The 20,914-nt window shown below is 39.4% G+C and overlaps 1 protein-coding gene across 1 annotated transcript in view; it reads right to left on the reverse strand.

The window, feature by feature from the left end:
• The window catches only part of ABCA12 (ATP binding cassette subfamily A member 12), a 172,242-nt gene that overhangs the window by 99,766 nt on the left and 51,562 nt on the right, over nt 1–20,914 (reverse strand). The window contains exons 3-6 of the mRNA XM_036254540.1: nt 16,658–16,811; nt 7,419–7,510; nt 5,282–5,379; nt 2,206–2,391 (exon numbers count right to left, since the gene is read on the reverse strand). Coding sequence (XP_036110433.1) covers nt 2,206–2,391; nt 5,282–5,379; nt 7,419–7,510; nt 16,658–16,811 — 530 coding nt within the window. The remainder of the gene's footprint in view (nt 1–2,205; nt 2,392–5,281; nt 5,380–7,418; nt 7,511–16,657; nt 16,812–20,914) is intronic.

A 20,914-nucleotide genomic window follows, 5' to 3' on the forward strand; every position in this document is an offset into this window, starting at 1 on the left:
GGGGAGACAGATAGTGAGGGAAACATCGACATGAGAGAGACACATCAACCAGCTGCCTCCTGCATGACCCTGACCAGGGCTGGGGATTGAACTGCATCCGAGGTATGTACCCTTGACCAGAATAGAACCCGTGACTCTTTGGTCTGCAGGCCAATTGTCTACCACTGAGCCAAATCAGCCAGGGCTGAACAATGTATTGTTGTTGTTTTTTTTAATCCTCACCTGAGGACATTTTTCCACTTTTTTGTTCAGGTAGAGTGAGAGGAAGATAGAGAGAGAGAAACATCGACATGAAAGGGACACATTGAGTGGCTGCCACCCCCACGACCAACCAGGGCTGGGGACAAACTGCAACCGAGGTATGTGCCCTTAGCGGGAACTGAACCCAGGTCTCTCAGGACCACAGGCCGACGCTCTAACCGCTGAGCCAAACCGGCCAGGGCCTGAACAATGTATTCTTATTCACACATTCAACTTTACAGAACTGCTGAATTTCTTAAGAACAGATTTTAAGTGCTCTACAGTGGATTGGGATAATTATAACAGTGTCTCTAATCTGGTTCATTTGGAAAACTCAGATTACTGAAAGGTAATTTAAGTAATCTGTACTTAGTAAATATTACTTATAATAAAATTCAGAGAATCAAGGGGAAAATATTAGAAGTGAATATGTGTCACTTATTCTTATTTATAAAATTTCAAGAGAATTCTGTACATTTTTATGATCTTTCATTGTACATGGGTGCAGTTTCATTAAATGTAGAAGTGTTTTATATTCACATTGTAGTTTAAGACTATTTTATAACAATAGTCATTAGCACATCATTAAATGAAGTTTTTGGTTCTAGGGTATATCTGGGGAGAGAAATATATTGTTTCATCAAAAATCAGCTTTCCAAATTAGGTTTGGTGTTAGTGAGAAAAATTAAAAAGATTACCCATTATCCTGACTTCTGAGAGTTAGATGGCTCCAATAGTTTAATTATTAAACTTATATTACATTCTGAGTACTCTCACTTAAATATCTCAGGGAAAATAGTCAATATGCATGCATTCACCATAGAACAGAGCCATATTTCATCTACAAATATATATATCTGCATTCACCAAAATGCAATATTTTTGGTTCAACATCAAAATAATTTCAATTCTGCACCTAAAAATGGAAAGCAGACATTCTTTAGAGTTAGCAGTGTGCGTGAATCTCTGTGTGAAGAATCCATACCAAAAGTCGGCCAATATTCCGGTTAGTATTTTGTAGTCCATGTGGGCTACGAACCTGCACTTTGACTCATGTTGAGTCATTTTGTGGATAGAAGAATAAAAACAATGCATTTCCTGCTCTTCATCACTAATCATCAGTGAGATGCAAAGTAAAACAACAATGAGGTATCACCTCACAACTGTCAGAATGGCCACCATCAACAAATCATCAAACAACAAGTGTTGGCGAGGGTGTGGAGAAAAGGGGACTCTATCTAGTACACTGCTGGTGGGAATGCAGACTGGTGCAGCCACTATGGAAAACAATATGGTGTTACCTCAAAAAATTAAAAATGAACTTCCATTTGACCCAGTGATCCCACTTCTAGGAATATACCCTAAGAAGCCTGAAACACCAAACAGAAAGAATATAGGTACTCCCATGTTTATAGCAGCACTATTTACAATAGCTAAGATCTGGAAACAGCCCAAGTGTCCGTCAGTAGACGAATGGATAAAAAAGCGGTGGTACATATACACAATGGAGTACTACGCAGCTGTAAGAAAGAAAAATCTCTTGTCCTTTGAGACTACATGGAGGGACCTGGAGAGTATCATCCTGAGTGAGGCAAGCCAAACAGAGAAGGACAAGTATCATATGATCTCACTTATTTGTGAAATATAATGAACATAACAGTCTGAGGAATGGGGTAGTCCCAGAGACGTGGAGGTGGGGTACAGACTGACAATTCCCAGAAGAGGGGATGGTGGGGGAGAGATAAACCACAGAACTTATATGCATGTATGCATGAACAGTGGACATGGACAACAAACTGTGGACAGGGCGGTGAGGGAGGGGGAGGGGGGAATCAGTGGGGAAAAAAGGAGAAACATCTGTAACAAAAATTAATTAATAAAAAAATAAAATTAAATAAATAAAAAACAATGCATTTCCTTTTATTGCTTATGAGATCTTGATCATATTAAAATATTTACACTCACCTGAGAGAACTGGTTTGTTAGTTCTTGGAGAGAAGACTCTAAAAGGGTCATGTTGGACAGACAAAATTTGTTTAAAACATTTTTCCCTAGAGTGGTCCAAGAGAAGGTGTAATCAGCAATATATCCCGGATAGCTCTCACATAGTTCTCTTCGTATATCCTCTGAAGTTGAATTTTGCTTTAATAGCTAAAGATGTGTGTGAGAAGAGTGGAATAATTTTATTAGTATATATATATATATATAGATATTAAAGTATTCTAATCTTTAAGGAGACTGGTGTGTCTTCACAACAGTCATTTTAAGGTCTTGTATTATAGCAAAATAACACTAAAAGACACTGGGTTTACCTAAGATGTGCCATCAAATCTGCAAATGTATTAACTCTTGTCATTGTTATAATTTAAATTATTTTCATATAATTTGTTTAACTGAACTCACTTCCTGTCCCTAACCAGAGAAACTAAATGTATCAAATCTTTTCTGACAAAAATCTTCAGGCTTAAAAACCTGACTGTTTTTTGAGTATTTAGCAGCAGACACTCAGGTTTCCTTCTTTGTGACACCTCATGAGAAACTGGCCATGATCTTTGAAAGACTTCCAAACGGTAGCAGCTTAGGAGTCTATTCTCAAAACCAGCAGAGTTTATTTAAAGAAATAGAAAAATATAGGCTATGTTTCATTTGTAAAGCAATTATTTCATTTAAAAATTATGCATATGAAGAAAAAAGAAAAACATATATATGAAAATGCATCCAAGTATATAATTACCAAAAGCAATCATTAAAAAGCATTTTCATGATGGAATCATTATAAGTCCTCCACATACTTCATGATATAGACCAGTCACAGACACAAAAAAACTTTCAGCTATAATATTGATCACATTCAGTATTAGGAACTTGTTTAGATATTTACAGAGCCAATTGTGTTTCATTTTAATATTTAATGGGTCCTTCCTAATAATTAATTCTTATAACTGTGTAAAGTAATGACCAAATAACTTCATTTTCCCCTTAAGTCTACATCACAAAATCTGCCTTCTAGTGACTCAACTTCTGAATGCAGTGGAACAAAATAGGATCCACTTATTCTAGGATATAAGAGCCAAGTCTTCTAGACATTGATTCATATCTCCTTCCTAACACCACACAGGAACTCAGCCCAAAATGATTTCTTTACTCATTCTTGCAAGAGTAGCAGAAAGCAGCAAAGAAAAAGAGAGAAGAATCAGAGTTTGGTGACATGGGCATCAATATGTCACCCTAATTTTTACATCACTCACCCGCTCCAACTACTCTAAAAATATGTATGTATACATAGAAAATTCATTTTTTTAAACTTATCTCCACTGGATATATGACTCTGTCCTGCCTCACAAAATTCTGAAACATTATTCCATACGAGAAAGAGAACTTGGGAGTTTCAACACAATTAAGTGGTATTTTTGAGACCAGCATTGCTCTTCTACATATTAAAGAATTCAACAGATCCAATGCAAGACTGATTGCTTCTAGGAACCAACAAGAAATAGAATGAAAATAACTTTCCCTAATTTACCCACTAGCCTGATTTGAGGGGGGTGGGGCTTTAAATTTGAATTAACTGGGCACATCAGAGACTTCCTGTGCCAGACAGGGTGCTTTAGGATTCTCAGCTATTATGTATTATTGAAACTAGACTGCACTGAATGGGAGTCTTATTTTTCAACCAGCGCTGGCAGCATTGCTTTGATAGACATGGTACCTATTCCTGGCATTCGTTTTTGTGTTGTCTTTTGGCTTATTTACATAAACCAGTTTATTGAGATGCCTTAGTTATACAGAGTGTAAACTCCAGGGTAATCAACAGAGGTATATTAAGCAGTGGTGGTTATAGTCACTGGTATATGGATAAAAAGTTAAAGACATGTCCCCATGATTCAAATGGAAAAAAATGTATACTACACATGACATAGATACATGTCTTGTGTAATATACATAGATATATTATTTCAAATGCATGAGAGAGAGATCTATCTACTGCAAAATGTTGGAAATGACCTCTTCTTAATTTCTGAAGAGCACATACAGCAAGACTCAAATGCCTTTAGGAGCCAACTAAATAACTTAAATGTATTTATCTGGCTGGATAAATGACAACAAGAAAAAGCAGGGATATAGTTAATAGAAGAGTACCTGTTCTGCCTAAATGAATTTAAATTTAATTTCTTAAAATATCTGTACACACACACACACACACACACACACACACACACACAGCTCACAGGCTGCCAGTTTATGCCTTTGATAGAAATTATGTGTATTATGTTGCAATCTGGAATCTTAAGGTAAATGACTAGTAAATTGAGGGAAATGCATAGATAATCTCTCTAAGCTCTGCTAAAGAAAAGGATTTTCCTACTTTAGAGAGATATTTTCCATTGCTCCAATTTTTCCAAAGGCATCAGTATGAATGAGGCAGTAAGCTTAATGAATGTTATAGCTTCATTTGCTTTCATATAGCTTTTTTCTTTCCTGCTTCAGAAAATAAAAAGGTCACATATAATACTACCTTATTTCTTTTTTTTTTTTTATCCTCACCCGAGGATTTTTTTTTTTTCCATTTTTTGTACAGATAGAGTGGTAGGGAGAGAGAGAGAGAAACATCGACGTGAAGGGACACATCGAGTGGTTGCCACCCGCACGACCAACCAGGGCCGGGGACAAACTGCAACCGAAGTACATGCCCTTAGCGGGAACCGAACCCGGGTCTCTCCGGACCGCAGGCCGACGCTCTAACCGCTGAGCCAAACTGGCCAGGGCCTACCTTATTTCTTAGTTGGGGAAAATCTTAAGTTTGATTAAAAGAATTAACAGGGAAGTAAATAAATATCCAAGACCTTAAGAAATTCCGAATGTCTCCAAATTCAGCTTTCTTACTGCAGAGTTCCTAAGAAAAGAATCTTCCTGAGATATTACTCCAAATGGGAATGGGGGCCCAAACCTCTTCCTATTTGGGCGATTCCTCTACTAACTTAAGAGGTATTTGTTCAACTGTTCTTCATTAGCAGTTCATTACACAATGGAGTGAAATTACCTTTTCCAAACCAAGGATCCTGGCAAGGACTTGACTGCCATTGAAAGTGTCTGTTTCAGTACTTTCCAAATCAGAACTCGGGCTGGGAAACACCGTGGCTGGAGCAGAAAAAGAGCAGATTAGATGCCAAACACACACACACACACAAAGGGGCAGGTTCACATATGAACCCACCAACATCCCTGTGCCCTCACACACCCCACAGTAAGAATGTGCTCAGTAGCATCCTCCAAGGACATTTCATTCAGCCAAAAGAGCAAATTCGATCAGTTTTTCTTTTCACATAAAATTGTGATGGTTTTGTTCTGCTCTTGGTGGTCTTCCAGTCATTTTAGACGTGACTTGCTTTCATTCCAGTTTCTGTCATTAAACTTCATCGCCAATATTATTGCCTAATAAATGGAATCATTTCTGTGGTGGCCTAGAGGATGCGAGGTGCCTCCACCGGCTCCACAGACCCATCACAGCCAACATCTGTTCAAAGGATCTGCCAATGCACATCTGGTGATAATGGCTTTCTTTTTCATTATTCAGTTGGGAGGCTGAAATCTGCCTTGGATCATAAATTCTTTCCTCCCCAAAGTGGCTTCTGAATGATAGTTCAGATCAAATAAATGCGATAAAGCCATTAGTCCAGACGATAGTATACCCCACTGAAGCACTTTTGCAAGTGACCTCGTGTAGTACTTAGCATGTGGAATGTGGCAGGGAGCTCTGGGGTAGGGGCGTTAGCTAGAAAAGTATGTTCATGTGTACAGAATGGATGTTCATTAAGCCAGTCTGTTAACTTTTATAAACTTTGGGTGGAAATTCTTTGCTATTCTCACAACAAAGCATCTTAATATTAAAATATAGATACAGTAACCTCTCATTATAGGGCGTAGGCTTTATTATAGTCCTTCTGGGGCTGAAGAATTTACCAGCTGTGGTAAATTGAGCATAGAATGCAATATACAGATGTATTATAGAATTGTACAATTGAAACTTATATAGTATTATGAACAAATGTCACCCCCCCCCCCAAATTTTTTTAAATTACCAACTGATTTCTCTAGACCCAGGCAATACATCTGTGAGATGACTGGCCAGGGTGAGAAACGTAATCTTATTGGACCACAGCAAGCTCTTCTTTCTATTGTGCTTTAACCTGTCCAGCCAATCAGATCATTCACAACAAGCTCCTCAAAACCACTCACCACCACATTCTTACCACATTAACATAGGACTTTCTCATTTGGTCCATCAGCTTGAATTGGAATGTTATTTAATGTCACAAAATCTTAACTACCCCATGGTATTCTCCCCCCCCCCCTCCCAAAGAACAATCAGAGCAATCACATTACAACACACAGGAATTCTTTACTTTGTTCTCTAATGCATCCCCAGGTCTTAGGATGGTGAAGATTTGACAGCAGGCACCCAGTAAGTATTGTCAAATGTATGTAAGACAGTCCTGCTGTTTCAAGAGTATTTTCAGATTGTGGCTTTTCAGGGGTGTGTCTGAACACCACCTGCATCAGAGTCACTTGGCTCAGCCTCAGGGTGTCCTGCACCCTAAAGGTTGAGGGCCAGGGGCCTGCTGGGAACGAAGGAAGTGCACACACACACACTGAATAACTGGCTCTGAGCGCTGAGTTGGAGGAATAAGGGTCAAGCTGCGTCCTGGCCTGGCAATTGTCTAATACCAGGTCTGGTGAATGACTGTGGTCTCCACACTGAACTCTGCTGGGCCCATCATCCGCATCCATAAGATGGGAAGTTTGGAGGAATCTCTGCAATTTCACCCAATAATTTTTATCCTTGAGTTTGTTTTTATACCATCCCAGCATCATCTCACAGACAACAGAGTCCTTAGTCAATTCAGGCAAAGTGTGCAATTCTCAACATTATATTAGTACCAGCTAGACTTTTGCTCCCAGAGAGTGTTTCACTAAGAACTTAATTTCCAATGATTCTCAAGAAATTTGTGTAATTGCACCGCCACACTCAGACAGCCATGATAAACATTTGGGTCTCCTAGGAACAGTCTAAGCATTCCGTCTTCCTAAAAAGCTGAAAGTATAAACCCTTTTAAAGACTACACCTATACTGCTGCCCCCAAAGACCTGCCGTACACTCAGGGAAGAGAATAGCTTACGCCGTGCTGCGTGTCTTCGTTCCGGAACTTCGGAGCTCTGGGGTGACAAATCGTTGCCCTTCTGCAGGTTGGATGACTTTCTCTGAATCACACTAGAGAAGAAAAGCAAGGACTCTATAACTTCACCCACAGCAATTTCAGTTACTTACCGCGTATGCTGTGGCAGAGTCCAGGGCTCTCAGAGGACTTTCACATTTTTAATCTGCTTTCTAGGATTTTAATGGAAAGCTCACCTAACCATACACCAAGGAACAGATAAGATATACTACAAAGTAAATCTTATTCAGAAAAAAATGACCTAGATGAGGTTTAAATCGTTATTTTTACTTTCATCTTGTAGAGAGGAAATTATTTTTAAAAGACGTTGGAGCTAAATGTTGAAAGTGTTCATAACATGTACTTTTTTCTTTTAAAAAGATGATGGATTCCAAATAGATAGGAGCCCAAGGGTGCTTAAGGGACAGAAACAAGGGTCTGTTTATTTCTCAGCTTTAAAAAACACACACATTTTCTATGTTAAATTACAGATGGCATTTTTGACGATTATCAAAGACGAATGCTTGTAAGACAGAGTTAAAGAAGGACAAGAGCACATATTTGTTGAGTATTCAGTTTGTTCCAGGCACGATGGTTTGTGTCATTACAGGTGGCAGCAGGTGTTAAAGGAATAATGGCATAAGCCAATTTTTAATTGTCCCGAATATATCAACACAGTAACAGTAGCATTGTGATGCCAGGGATCCCTGCCCCACACGGGCACATTGACTTTGGGAAGAAAACATTCTGGGCCATCCCCATACTTCAGTAACCCTCTTTTTAAAAAATGCATCTTCCGTTTAGCTGACTATCATTAAAACGAAGATAGTTGTAGTTTCTTGAAAACTTGATATACCTAAAGAAAGTGCCTAAAATAAATGTATATGTATTTCAAGAGTGAAATCAGTCCAGATACCGGGATGGGAATATTCTTCAGAATTCCTAAAAGTTGGTGAATTTTATATAGTTGCTTATTCAAAAAAAAAAAAAAAAAAGCTTACTTAAGGTACATAAGGATGAATATAAAAAAGTAACAGTGGAAAAGCAAGACCTTCTGCTTACTACTGTCATTCAATCTGACATCCTTTTTAGAAACAAGATCTGAATTCTGTTTCCAGGGTACTTTGTGATTAGTAATTGGAAACAAAAAATCTGTGTTTTCTTTCTTTCAGTGTGCTCTTTTAGTACACATGATAAGAAGAGGTGGTATTTGTTTTCATTCCCTAGTGGGTTTTTTTTTTGTTTTTTTTCAATATTCTCTATAAAATGTACTGGTTGCTTCAAAAGTTTTGCATTCTTAATGTATATTTGAATTATTCATGACGAGGACTATGCTCCCCTAAATCTTTTTACATTCCTCATGCTGACTCTTTGGATGGGAAGCCGTTCAGATAAAAATAAGATCTGACCTAGACCTTTCCTTTCTCTCACACAGAAGTTTCAGAAAATCTGAGCAAGTCAGGTTCACTTTTCTTTTTATCAACATTTTTTTTTTTTTAGTTCAGCTTGAAATACTCTAAGGAAGACCACTGAATTTCAACACACTTTGGAAATACAAGGAAGAACTCCTTCATAAATTTTTTAAGGAGTAGGGACAGCCACAGAAACCAAAGGGAGGATGGCAAAGATCTAAATGAACAAAGAAAGAGCAAGAGCGAAAAAGACTGAATAATAAATGGGAGGGGAAGAAAAGAAGAGGAAGAGGAGACCAAGAAAGTGTGAGCTCAGAGAAGCAAAAGCTGCATATACTCCGCAGAGGACCCCTAGCCCATGTTCCCACACACAGACAGGGGCCCTAACACGATTCCTATTCTTTAGACACCCGAGGAAAACAAGCTCCCCCTTCCCAACAAGCCGCTCTTCCAGCAGCTCCGAATTGGCTCAACCGTGAACAGGCTGTTTCCAGACAAGGAGACCTCTTTTCTAACGGGACCTGTCCCCGATCAGGACATGTCCATGATGTCGTGGTCATCCGTGAATGGATTCCACGTCACAGGAGTGAGGAGGTGGTCCATCTCCTTCGATGTAGTCTTGGCTGCTTTTTCTGTGGGGGTGAGAACTCAGACTATCATGTGTGCTTTAGCGTTTGTCTGCCTGCAAATTTTTCTCAGTGTTATTTTGCATTTATAGGGTGTGGTATGATGGCATGTGTCCACTGCCACTGCACCAAAAACCTATTGTTTTCATTTATTTTTTCTTTATTGATTCTAGATGGAGAGGAAGGGAGAGGGAGAGAGAGAGAGAGAAACATCGATGAGAGAGAACATCTATTGGCCGCCTCCTGCATGCCCTGCACTGGGGATCTGGCCCACAACCTGGGCATGTGCCCTGCCCTGGAATCGAACCGGTGACCTGTTGGTGCATGGGTTGATGCTCAACTACTGAGCCACACTGGCTAGGCAAAACCTATTGTTTTTAAATTTTTTAAATGGAAACCACACAATAAATGTAAAACAGAGAGTGTTATGGGTGAAAAGTTAAGGTTATAAGTTGAAATAGGGCTACTTCCCCCTGGCAAAGGTAGTTAGTGATAGTAACTCTCCATTAAATGACCGAGAGAGGGCAGGAAGCTGGCTAGTTTTACTGAGTTAATAATGATAATCTCTGACCTTTGTAATTAGCACGACCATGCTTATAGACAGATCACTCTCTGCTTCTTAAAATGGTAGGTGAGAAACGGTGCCCTTTCGACTCCTTGACGCAATTTTACATACTTATTTTATACCAGTTTGAAGCATTGTATTTTTGTCTGTATACCTATTGTCACTTCACCATTGTAGGCTGTGACACTTTTGGAAGGAGGCACCATGCCTCATTCATCTTTTTATTCCGAACACCTAGCACAGTACTGGACCACAAGATCAGATGGCTGATTAAATGAAAAGTGACCGTGTTGCACAATATCTTTGGAATCACAGCTCTGCCTCTTCCTGAAAGATCTCAAACATTGCTTCCTTCATCAACAATTAGGAATGATATAGCTCCTTTGCAAGGTTGTTGTGAAGACTCCATGAGATGTGCTTATCGAGTGCCTGTCTGGACTCTGTCTTCATAGGCACTCACCAATTTTAACTGTCCAGGTACCCTCAGGAGACAATGGTGCAAAGACACAGACTCATCCCCTACTGTGGAGCCGAAGACCCAAGCTTGTGCATCTGTGCTCCACATATAACCCATCCAGAACGCTAGAATCTTTAGTATCTCTGGACAGCAACTGGGTGTAGCCCTACTGTCCACAGTGCTGGAACTTGTAAGCATTGGTCAGTGAGGAGGGACAGGGCAAAAGGCCTCACCAGGGTCTTGTAACACCTTCTTCATTTTATTTTTTAATGTCTTTATCAATTTATTTATAACAGGAATTTTCCATTTGTAGTAATGATCAATTTTCCCCATCTTAGACTTTTAAAGTTTTGAGAAAACTCTACAACGCGCTGTGTTGGCAGATGGTAGGGAGTTTAGCACACGACAAGCACTGAATACGAGATAATAAAGACTATCACTTGGAAGAACTGATAGCTAAGGAAGCATGTTTTTTACACCGCCTGGTTGCCCTCCATTATTACATACTGGGTTCTGCAAAGACCTTCGCAAGAGGAAAAACCCCAGTGCATAATCTTATATTGTACCGACCATATTCATTCATTAACTCACCAACATGTATTAAATTCCCACCATCTACAATATGATGGGCAAATCAAATAAGAAAACCAGGAGGTATGCGTTCATTGTATTAGCTAGTGAGAACATGTGTGGGGAACAATGGGAACACATTACAGGGACTGCTACTTCAGAGTTATCATTTGTGCTTCTTGTAGAACAAGACTCTAGAATCGTAACCTTAATTCTTAAAATTTGCTAGCTTAAAATTTTTCCTTTACCATTTTACTAGACCAGTGGGTATCAACTGTGGACAATTCCCTCCCCCACGGGTGGGGGGGACGGGTGGCGATGTCTGGAGACATACACGTGTTTGATGGTTACAACGGCAAGGAGGGCGGTGCTGCTGGCATCTAGTGGGTAGAGGCCAAGGATGCTGCTAAACATCCTACAATATACAGCACACAAAAAAGTATCTGTCTGCAAGTAGCAATAATTCTGAGGTCAAGAAACCCTCCGGTAGGCTATGACAGATACGGGTTTATTCCATGATGACTCATCCCCATACCCACTCTCTAAAACCAACTCAGGAGACTTACGAGTCCTGTTCTGGAACCGTGAATAGTTCTACGGGAATCTCAGAGAATCTATCGCATACAGGGTACCTCGTGGAGGTATTTTAGAGCATTCTGCAAAACTTAAATGCCCTCGGCCCAGCATGTAAGCTAACCCAAGTCCAGAAAATTTAACCTTCTTGGTAAAGCATGAAAGAAAGCCTGACCCAAATCTCCAGGTGGTCCACAGCACCGTTTAATTACCGTTCCCTGGGCCCAACCACATATATAGTAGCATCTCCTTTAAGGTGCTAAAGAAGTCCATTCTGCCTCGGTGGTACTTAATGGCTCTATTTTGGAATGGAATCCAATAAAAGAAACATCTTGGATTCCAAATGTTAAATTTAAGACGCTGCGAGAAAAAGTAGGCCCAGAGTTAGGTTTTACTTCTTCTCAGACATGTCTATCAACAGTTACATTTGGGAAATGTCACATTTCTATAAATTCCATGAATTCTGTATCATCTTATGCACTTCCCCTGGTGTCTCTGTGCTTCCTGTGAGTGGAAAGACTACCTGTGTAGGTGGTATCCATGTGTGCTCTGGTGCATTCTGTCTATAAAAGGAATTCCTACCAGAAAAGACACATATGGCAAATCCTGGAAAGAAAATTCTGATATTCTTTTTTTTGTCTCTATGAACTAGTTAACTTTTTATTTATTTTTCTCTTTTTCCTCATAATTATAGTTACATGGGTGCCTAGTGACACCTGGAAAGAAGATTTGGGATGTATACTAGACTCATTTCGGTACCATGACTGTCTAGATGACATTCATTATTGACCTGTAACTACAGATAAGGTTGCTGTAACAGCATTGAGGTCCTCTCAGTGGTTTGATTCAGTGGTCCTTCCTGCCTACCCCAAGTAGAAGACATTTATTAAAAATTAAAAAATTTTTTCATTATTTTCTTGTATTTCATCTTGACTTTATTCCTTCAGGGTCATCCATACTTCAGATATAGTCCTGCCTACCCATGTTCGAAATATACCTCTTTTCTAAGTGGCATTACTTACCAAGCAACAATCTGTATCAGCTAAGATGTTAAGATTTAGAACTACCTTAGTATGTTGCTTTGTCCTAGGGTATTTGATATTGGGAGAGACTGAATATAGATATGCATGGTAGTTAAGCCATTCTTCTACTTTGTTTTCTGATAAATAAAATGTAAACCTTTATTTTCACATGAATGGTCACTAAAATGATTCCTGAATGGTTATCAATTACTCTGAAATTAATTCAGTCTGGTAACTGACCTATACATCCCAATGTAACTGACCGATCATGCCTAACTCATCTTTATAGTCAAATGAAGACACGTGCTGCTCTACTTCCAATTACCTTACATTCCCAATAATATCTTCAGGTCAGTTTCTAAACACACATTTTTTAATACTAAACAAAAGCCTCGGCACTTCAAAATTATCCCTAAATAAAATCTGATTAGCCCTGTTTCAAGTTCTATAGCATCCATTTAATAGGAACCGAGATAAGAATTTGGAAACCATGGGTCATGGATGAGTGTCAACATGACAGAGTTAGGGAGCGAATCCAAAGAGGCATTTCCCCTCCAGGATCTGCAGGAATGCGGAATCATTTCTCCAAATAATGACCCTGTGAGCTCTGGAGGATGATCTGTGCCATTTGCCAGTGTGTGAGCAATGGCACAGTCAGGCCTCCCACTGTTGTGATGTATTCTTGGAGGCAGTGCAGGGAGGAAGGACCACAAGGGTAAGTCCTGTGATGTCGGCTCATCCATTGTGCAAAGGAAGAAAAAAACCCATAAATGTAATCATTTCTTTATTCAGACAGCGAGTTCGAGTTGATGCTGAGTATAGCATTGGATTTTGTTTTTAAAGCACCTCATCCTGAGGTTAATGCCTAGAGAAGCATGAATTTAATAACAGAAAGCCAACGCCAAAGCAAAAATACATCAAAGCACACTTGGCAACTGGCCAGCAAATCGTGACTGCGGGGTGATCCCCATGTCTTTCGGAGAGCATTCTGTTACAAGGAACGTGGTGGGTCTCTTCTGATGAGGCCAAAGATGGCATTTTTCCCCTTCACTTAAAACAGAACGGGAAGACGTTTTTGTCTCTTAATGAGGCTATGCTGGTGAATCTTTCTTCACCAGGGGGAAGCAGTTTTGTGAACAGCTTACCCGGTAACCATGCTCAGCTTCACTGCATGGCTATATAAAGCATAAAAGTTAATAGCATGGTGGGAAATCTCCATTAATGCGATTTTATTATTGTACATAATTTTCTAAATTAAGCTCCAATTACTTGGTAGTTTAGGAAAAATACTGAATATACAGCTTGGGCTAGACAATCTGTCTGGAGGTTAGAATAAAAATTTCAAAAGCAGATATGATCAGCTGTCTAGAGAATAATCAACAGAAGATAAAATAAACCTGGACTTCAATCATACTTGCAAAACTAACTCAATGGCTCATCTCAGGCAACTCTCATGGGTTTGGTTCTCTATATACGACAGACTAAAATACCTTTTAAAAAAAGTAAAGGTGGAGCCATAATCCAATTTACAGATAATGAATATTAATTTTTTTCCCCATATCTTCTCCAATGCTTGGTTCACGAAATGTCCATCTCAAGTCAAACCTCTTCATGAAGAGTCACCTGATTACCCGCCAGCTCAGCATCCTTCTTGCACTCCCCATTGCACTCTCTCTTATTTTTGTTATTGATATGATATTTTATTTGACCTGCTAGAACTTAGGCATAGATCATGCCTAACTCACCACTCACACAGGGACACAAAGACCGTCTATGAACTGCTTGAGTGACCAAGAATGCCATGCTTCCACCTCACCTCCACTCATTAGCTTTCGGTCTCCTGGCAGAGAAATAAACTAGAGCTAGTGGCGGTAATGGTTGTATACGCCTAGGTTAGTCTCATAGATAATATGCCATGTTATTTCTCTGCTTAAAAATTCCCATTGGCTTCTCTTTATACTAAAAATAAAATGCAAATCCTTTCCTTTTCCCGGACATGTTAGATCCTGCATGCCGTCTCCTGTCTTCCTTTTCAACATACCCCCTGCTGGTTTCGTCATCCTCACTATGTTCTAGCCCTAGTGGCTGCTTTTCAGTTCCTCTAAATCAGTGGTTCTCAACTTTCCTAACGCCACGACCCTTTAATACAGTTCCTCGTGTAGTGGTGACCCCCAACCATAAAATTATTTTTGTTGCTACTTCATAACTGTAATTTTGCTACTGTTATGTCTTAGGTGACCCCTGTGAAAGGGTCGTTCGACTCCCAAAGGGGTTGCAACCCACAGGTTGAGAACCACTGTGAGTCTAAATGATCATGTTTGTCCCCACCTCAGGATCATTGACCATTTATCTGTCTGGAGCATTCTGGTCCAGATGTTCACATGTTGGTGCCAGTTTCTTCCTGTCATTGTTGGTCTTTACCAAATGCCACCTTCTCTCCCCACTCAATTAAGTTAAATTCCTACCTTTCAATTTCTACCTCTTAATCAGCATTATTTTCTTGCTATCACGTTTATTGTTAGTAATTATGCTGCTTATTATTATTATTATTTTTTGCTTGTTCTTCCATTAGAGTGCAAGTGACAAATGGGTGGAGAATCTGTCTGGTTCACCTGTGTGTTGCGGTGCCCAGAATGGCACCTGGCACATAGAAACATCTTGGTCATTACTTTATGAGCAAATTAATAAGTGATTGAATAAACATGAGAATGTTTTCAGAATGAAGCCTAAATAACTTATGGAAACAACAAAACCATTGTGAATTAGCAACCCAACAATTGTGTCCCAAGTCACTTCCCATGACAGTTCCTGACATGTTTATATTGTATACTAAAAGCTCACAGTTGTTCTATCTTAAGTATCACCCATATTATCTGTTGACCAAAATCATAATGATGACATCAAAAGAGAAATGGTGCTACACACCAAGGGATTAAAATTAAAATTTTGGAAACAAATATTTATGATTATAGATAATAAACTTAAATATGAAATTTTGTTGAGAGACTCTTTTTTTTTTTATCCTCACCCGAGGATATTTTTCCATTTTTTGTACAGATAGAGTGGGAGGGAGAGAGAGGAACAGAGAGAGAGAGAGAAACATCGATGTGAAAGGGACACATCGAGTGGCTGCCACCCCCACGACCAACCAGGGCCGGGGACAAACTGCAACCGAAGTACGTGCCCTTCGCGGGAACCGAACCCGGGTCTCTCCGGACCGCAGGCCGACACTCTAACCGCTGAGCCAAACTGGCCAGGGCTGTTGAGAGACTCTTAAAAATACATCTCTACCAAAATGATCTCATGGTCAGTTGAGATTATAATACTGTTTTCCATTCTATAGACAGGTGGGCTCCTGGAGTCTCTCCAGGTTTAGAATCTCAGAATGGAAAATTGAAGTTATAAGTGGTCTAGATTCTCTTTTTTTATTCTTCAGATGCTTCTCCATAAAATAGGACACCTATTAACCACATTTTTAAAGGTTGTTGTTCAATTAAATATAATTTCAACATTATTACTTTTATTTCTAGACCTTTAATTTTTTTGGGTTTTTTTTGCATTTCTTAGTTCCTATTATATTTGGAAGTACCACATAGAGTAATATTAATATGTTATTCTTCCAGTAGGCCATGCCTTTGACATTTCTCTACATCTTATGCTTGTAATCAAGTCACAGGGCAATGTTGTCCCTGACAATTTGAGGTGGGATAGATAATCTTTGAGAAAAGCAAAGGAGAACTGCCTTGGCCACCAGTTTAGAAAGCAGAGTTTGGGTAATTCATCCAACGTAGATTATGCTTAATCCCACATACACATGGTAAATCTGGGTTGTATCCTTCTTGTCCATTCACATTTAGAGCATCCCATTTGTAGATATATAGAGTTATATAATCTAACCTAGCATGGCTTCCTGGATAGGTGATAAGAAATAAGATCTGACCACTCCACACAACTGAACACACTTGGGAAGCGCCCTACCTGTCTCTAAACAGTGCGTCATCAACCCCCTTCCTGCGCAGCAGATCCTGTGGCCCGTAGGGTGTGTCTTTGCATTTCGAATCTGTGTCGCAGAGTAGGGTTTGCAGAAACGGGAAGAAGCCAGTGCTAGGGAGGTTTCGAGGCGCCAGGTAACCTGAAATTAAAAACAAACAAACAATAATTACATCACTGTGATGTTTGTCGTGGCAGGGAAAGAGATGTAGTTATACTGTTTTGTGAAATTACCTTCTGGATTATGAATGTTTAGACCCCCTATAGACCAAAGAGTTAAAAATGCCTTGAAATCCTCTTCCTGGGATTCATTCTAAGGAAATGGCTGCATTGAATGTTTTCTAGGGTGTTTTAAAAACAAATTACAGTGTGCTCATATAATAAAAGACAATGCAGCCAATAAAAATGTCAAATAACATAGAAAATGTTGTTAATATATTGTTAATTAAAAAGCAAATCAGAAGCCAGTATGACCAGAATAGTCCTAATCTTTTTAAAAAAAATAGATTAATATATGCATATATAAAAATCTATAGGGATTTTTTCCTCTGGGTGGTATATTTCACACAAATTTTAGTTTTATTTGACTCTATATTAACTATTTCCCCCCACAATGTACATATCTTCTTTTATAATTAAAGTTATTACAAGTGTAACCAATCTTCCAGCTACCAGAAAATATTTTTGGTCTCCTCAAGATGTATTCTAACAGCGAAATTAATTATCCTACACACACAACATTTTTTTCTATTTAAAAAAACAATAATAATAGCGTGAATGACGACAGATTTTCCTCAATACTAATGTCACGGGAAGCAAGAACTAGAAGAGTAGAGGGTTGGTAGCCCTTGCTTTCACAGTTGCTGTATGAAATACAAAGATGACATCCGCACGGCCAGGCAGTGGGCAAGCTGGGGGGCACCGACCTTTCCACAATTAGTTCGATACTGAAACTTTTGATTCCTCCCTGTAGGGAAACATGGGGACGCTGAACTTTCTAAAAAGGCAGATTTAGAAGCTGTAAGTGTAATTCCAAACTGAAGACTAAAAAGAAAACCTGAACTTCCTCATGAATCTGTTAAAAAATATATATGTTTTTGCCCACGGTGTGGCTCAGTGGATGGAGGGTCATCCCATGGACCGAGAGAGGTCCTGGTTCGATTCCTGGTCAGGGCACATGCCCGGTTGCGGGTTCGATCCCCGGGAGGGGTGTGCGGGAGGCAAGATTTCTCTCTCACATCAATTCTCTCTCTTCCTTCCTCTCTCTCTAAAAAAAAAAAAATCAATAAAAACATATTTTTAAAAAGAGTGTTTCTCTGTTACAAAAATGTCTGTTTGGATGATAAAAAGAAGGAAGAAAAAGTAAAAGAGACAAAAACAAAAAATCCAGCAACATGGCTAAGTATGCATTAATATATTAGCAGAGAGAACAATAAATAGATTTTGATGAATGTAACTTACATACTTATAGACACAATGAAAGAAAATGGAAATAAAGGGGATGGGGCAATAGGAAAATTTTCCAGAAGAAAAGTAAAGAGAAGAGAGAGGGAGAGAGAGAAAAACAGAGAGAGAGATAGGAAGATGCTATACTGGTGATTTTGAAGGTGGAGAAAAGAGACAAATGCCTGAGAAAGTTGGTGACCTCTAGAAACTGGAAAAAGCAATATTTTCTTGGAGCCTCCAGAGCGAAAGTAGCCCTGCCAACATCGTAAATTTTTTTTATCCTCACCTGAGGATATTTTTGTGTTTATCTTCAAATAGAGCGGGAGGGGGAGAGGGAGAAAGAGAGAGAGAGAGAGAAAAAAAAAACATTGATGTGACAACATCATAATTTTTAAGTGCTAAGTCTAAATTTTGGACTTCTGACATCCACAACTGTAGAATAATAAGTTCGTGTTGTTTTTAAGACACTAAGTTTGTACTGATTTGTTATAGCAGTCATAGAAATAACTAATACATAAAATCATACCAGTATGAATTCAAGTTTTGAAAATTCAGAAGAAATTAGAAAGATAAATCCACCCAGCTATTCAATACTACCTTCTAAACAGCTTCTCTTTCTGACACCAGAAAGACCAGCGTCTCTCCTAACATGAAACCCAAATGCAAATTGCAGCGAACCTGTAATATTTGTGTTGTAGTGCAATCCCTTGGATAAGGGAGACGGTAGCAGTCAAATTGCCTGTTAGTGTTTCACATCATCCCTCTATAACCAAATTCTGACCCACTGAATTGTGTACAGCATGACATTACAAGTTTGCAGTGGAATTTCATTCTTTGTTAAAGAAAATATTTTTTTCTTTATTGATTTTAGGTGGGGGGGAGATAGAAACATTGATGAGAGAGAACATCGACTGGCCGCCTCCTCCATGCCCTCCACTGGGGATTTGGCCCACAACCTGGGCATGTGCCCTGACTGGGAATCAAACTGGTGACCTCTTGGTGCATGGGTTGATGCTCAACCAGTGAGCCACATAGGCAGGGCTGGAATTTCATTCTTAATGGTATCCACCCTGTTACACAGTTTACAACTGCGGCGCTTATTCAGGGTGTGGGTCTGCAAATGGGCTTAATTCTACTCCATGTCAAACAAGTGCAGTGGGTTGTTTGAATGTGAGGCAGGGGGAAGGGTAACAAAAGCAATGGCCCCTCTGTTCTATGCCTCTGACCAAGGGGGCGGTTATGACTAAGCCAGGCAGTACTGAGAACAATGGAAGCTCAGCCCAGCCGGTGTGGCTCAGTGGAAGGAGCATCGGCCCCTGGACTGAGAGGTCCTGGTTCGATGCCTGGTCAGGGCACATGCCTGGGTTGTGGGCTCGATCCCTAGTGGGATAAGCAGTCGATCGGTGTGTCTCTCTCACATCGATGTTTCTCTCTCTCTCCCTTCCTTTCTCTCTAAAATAAAATCGATTAAAAAATTTATATATAAAGAAAGCAATGGAAGCTCAAGAGAAGCCATATTGTAATAGGAAGGGCAGACAAGAAGGAAAAAGAAGTCATAGACAGAAGACCCGGGATAAGGTGGCACATTACATCCAGTTTTACTTTTTCTGGGATTGATTAAAATTTGAAAATTATTGGAGAGGAATTTGAAAGAATTTAAACCCACAATAGCCTTTGATGTGATTAACTATATATATGCCTACTCCACCGAAAAATCCATCACAGGATTTTTTTAGAAAACAAGTTCCCACAGTGTTCAAAGTATAGACACTTTGCACAGTTCTATGGTTAACTGATATTTAGCCCGTCACAATGGATTGATGCAAATGAGGGATTGGTTTCGGTGTGTACAAGTTTCAGTTAACACGGTGCCATGCAGAGCATGGACTGGCTGCATTATTTATTATACCATCATTTCTTAACCAGGAATCATACACTCATTGAGATAAAGAGGCCTGTTGCACCAACATTAGCACTGATTTATTAAGCATCTACTGTATTCCATACGCTATGCTAGGCATGTAACATACATTTACATCATTCATCCGTTTTTGATATCCATAATATACATCTTCATGCACATCACTTTTCACAGAATCTGTAAATCCTCTGTAACTAACAAGTCAGAATTAACTAAAATCAAATTCGGTTGTAGCTTTCCTGTTTAAAAAAAAAAAAATGTTTTGATCTTGTGTACTTCTCAGTTATGTGTATAAGGAAGTAACCACTCAGAACAATGGTGGAATGAAACCATCACACACCTTAAAGAGCTGCTAATTCTAAGATGAACTCCTTCTATTCTCAAGATGTCTCTGGCACTTTCAAGTTCCAAAATTATGTTTCTCATTATATTCTCAATGCGAGGATGCTGGGAAAAAAGAAACATTTCTCTGTCCCTCACAGAACTTCTATGCAGCATGCACCAAGCGTGAATCACGCAAAATTGAGGCTAATAATTGGATGTCCAAATTCCAAATAGCCAGAGCACAGACTTAAGGATACAAATAGGGAAAGATCACAACTGATCTCCACATGGCTCTACTTGAAGGGGGAAAAAATTTCAGGGTCTGGGGATGGAATGTTTAGGCAGAATAAAGTCCCTGGTATCATATTGCCAAAGATCTCCCACCTAGGACAACATTCATGCCCATCTCCAGGAGAAAAGCTATTGAAGAATTTGCAATTTCTTGGGAAATTAGGAGTCAGAAGGCTCCAGTATAATCTAGGAGAGGTGGAGTAGGTAGGAAGCAGAATTCCAAGCCCCTTATGACTTCGTTTCTTAGGGACTCCAGGCAGAGG

Source organism: Molossus molossus, unplaced genomic scaffold (assembly GCF_014108415.1).
Source record: "Molossus molossus isolate mMolMol1 unplaced genomic scaffold, mMolMol1.p scaffold_m16_p_11, whole genome shotgun sequence".
Taxonomy (NCBI): domain Eukaryota; kingdom Metazoa; phylum Chordata; class Mammalia; order Chiroptera; family Molossidae; genus Molossus; species Molossus molossus.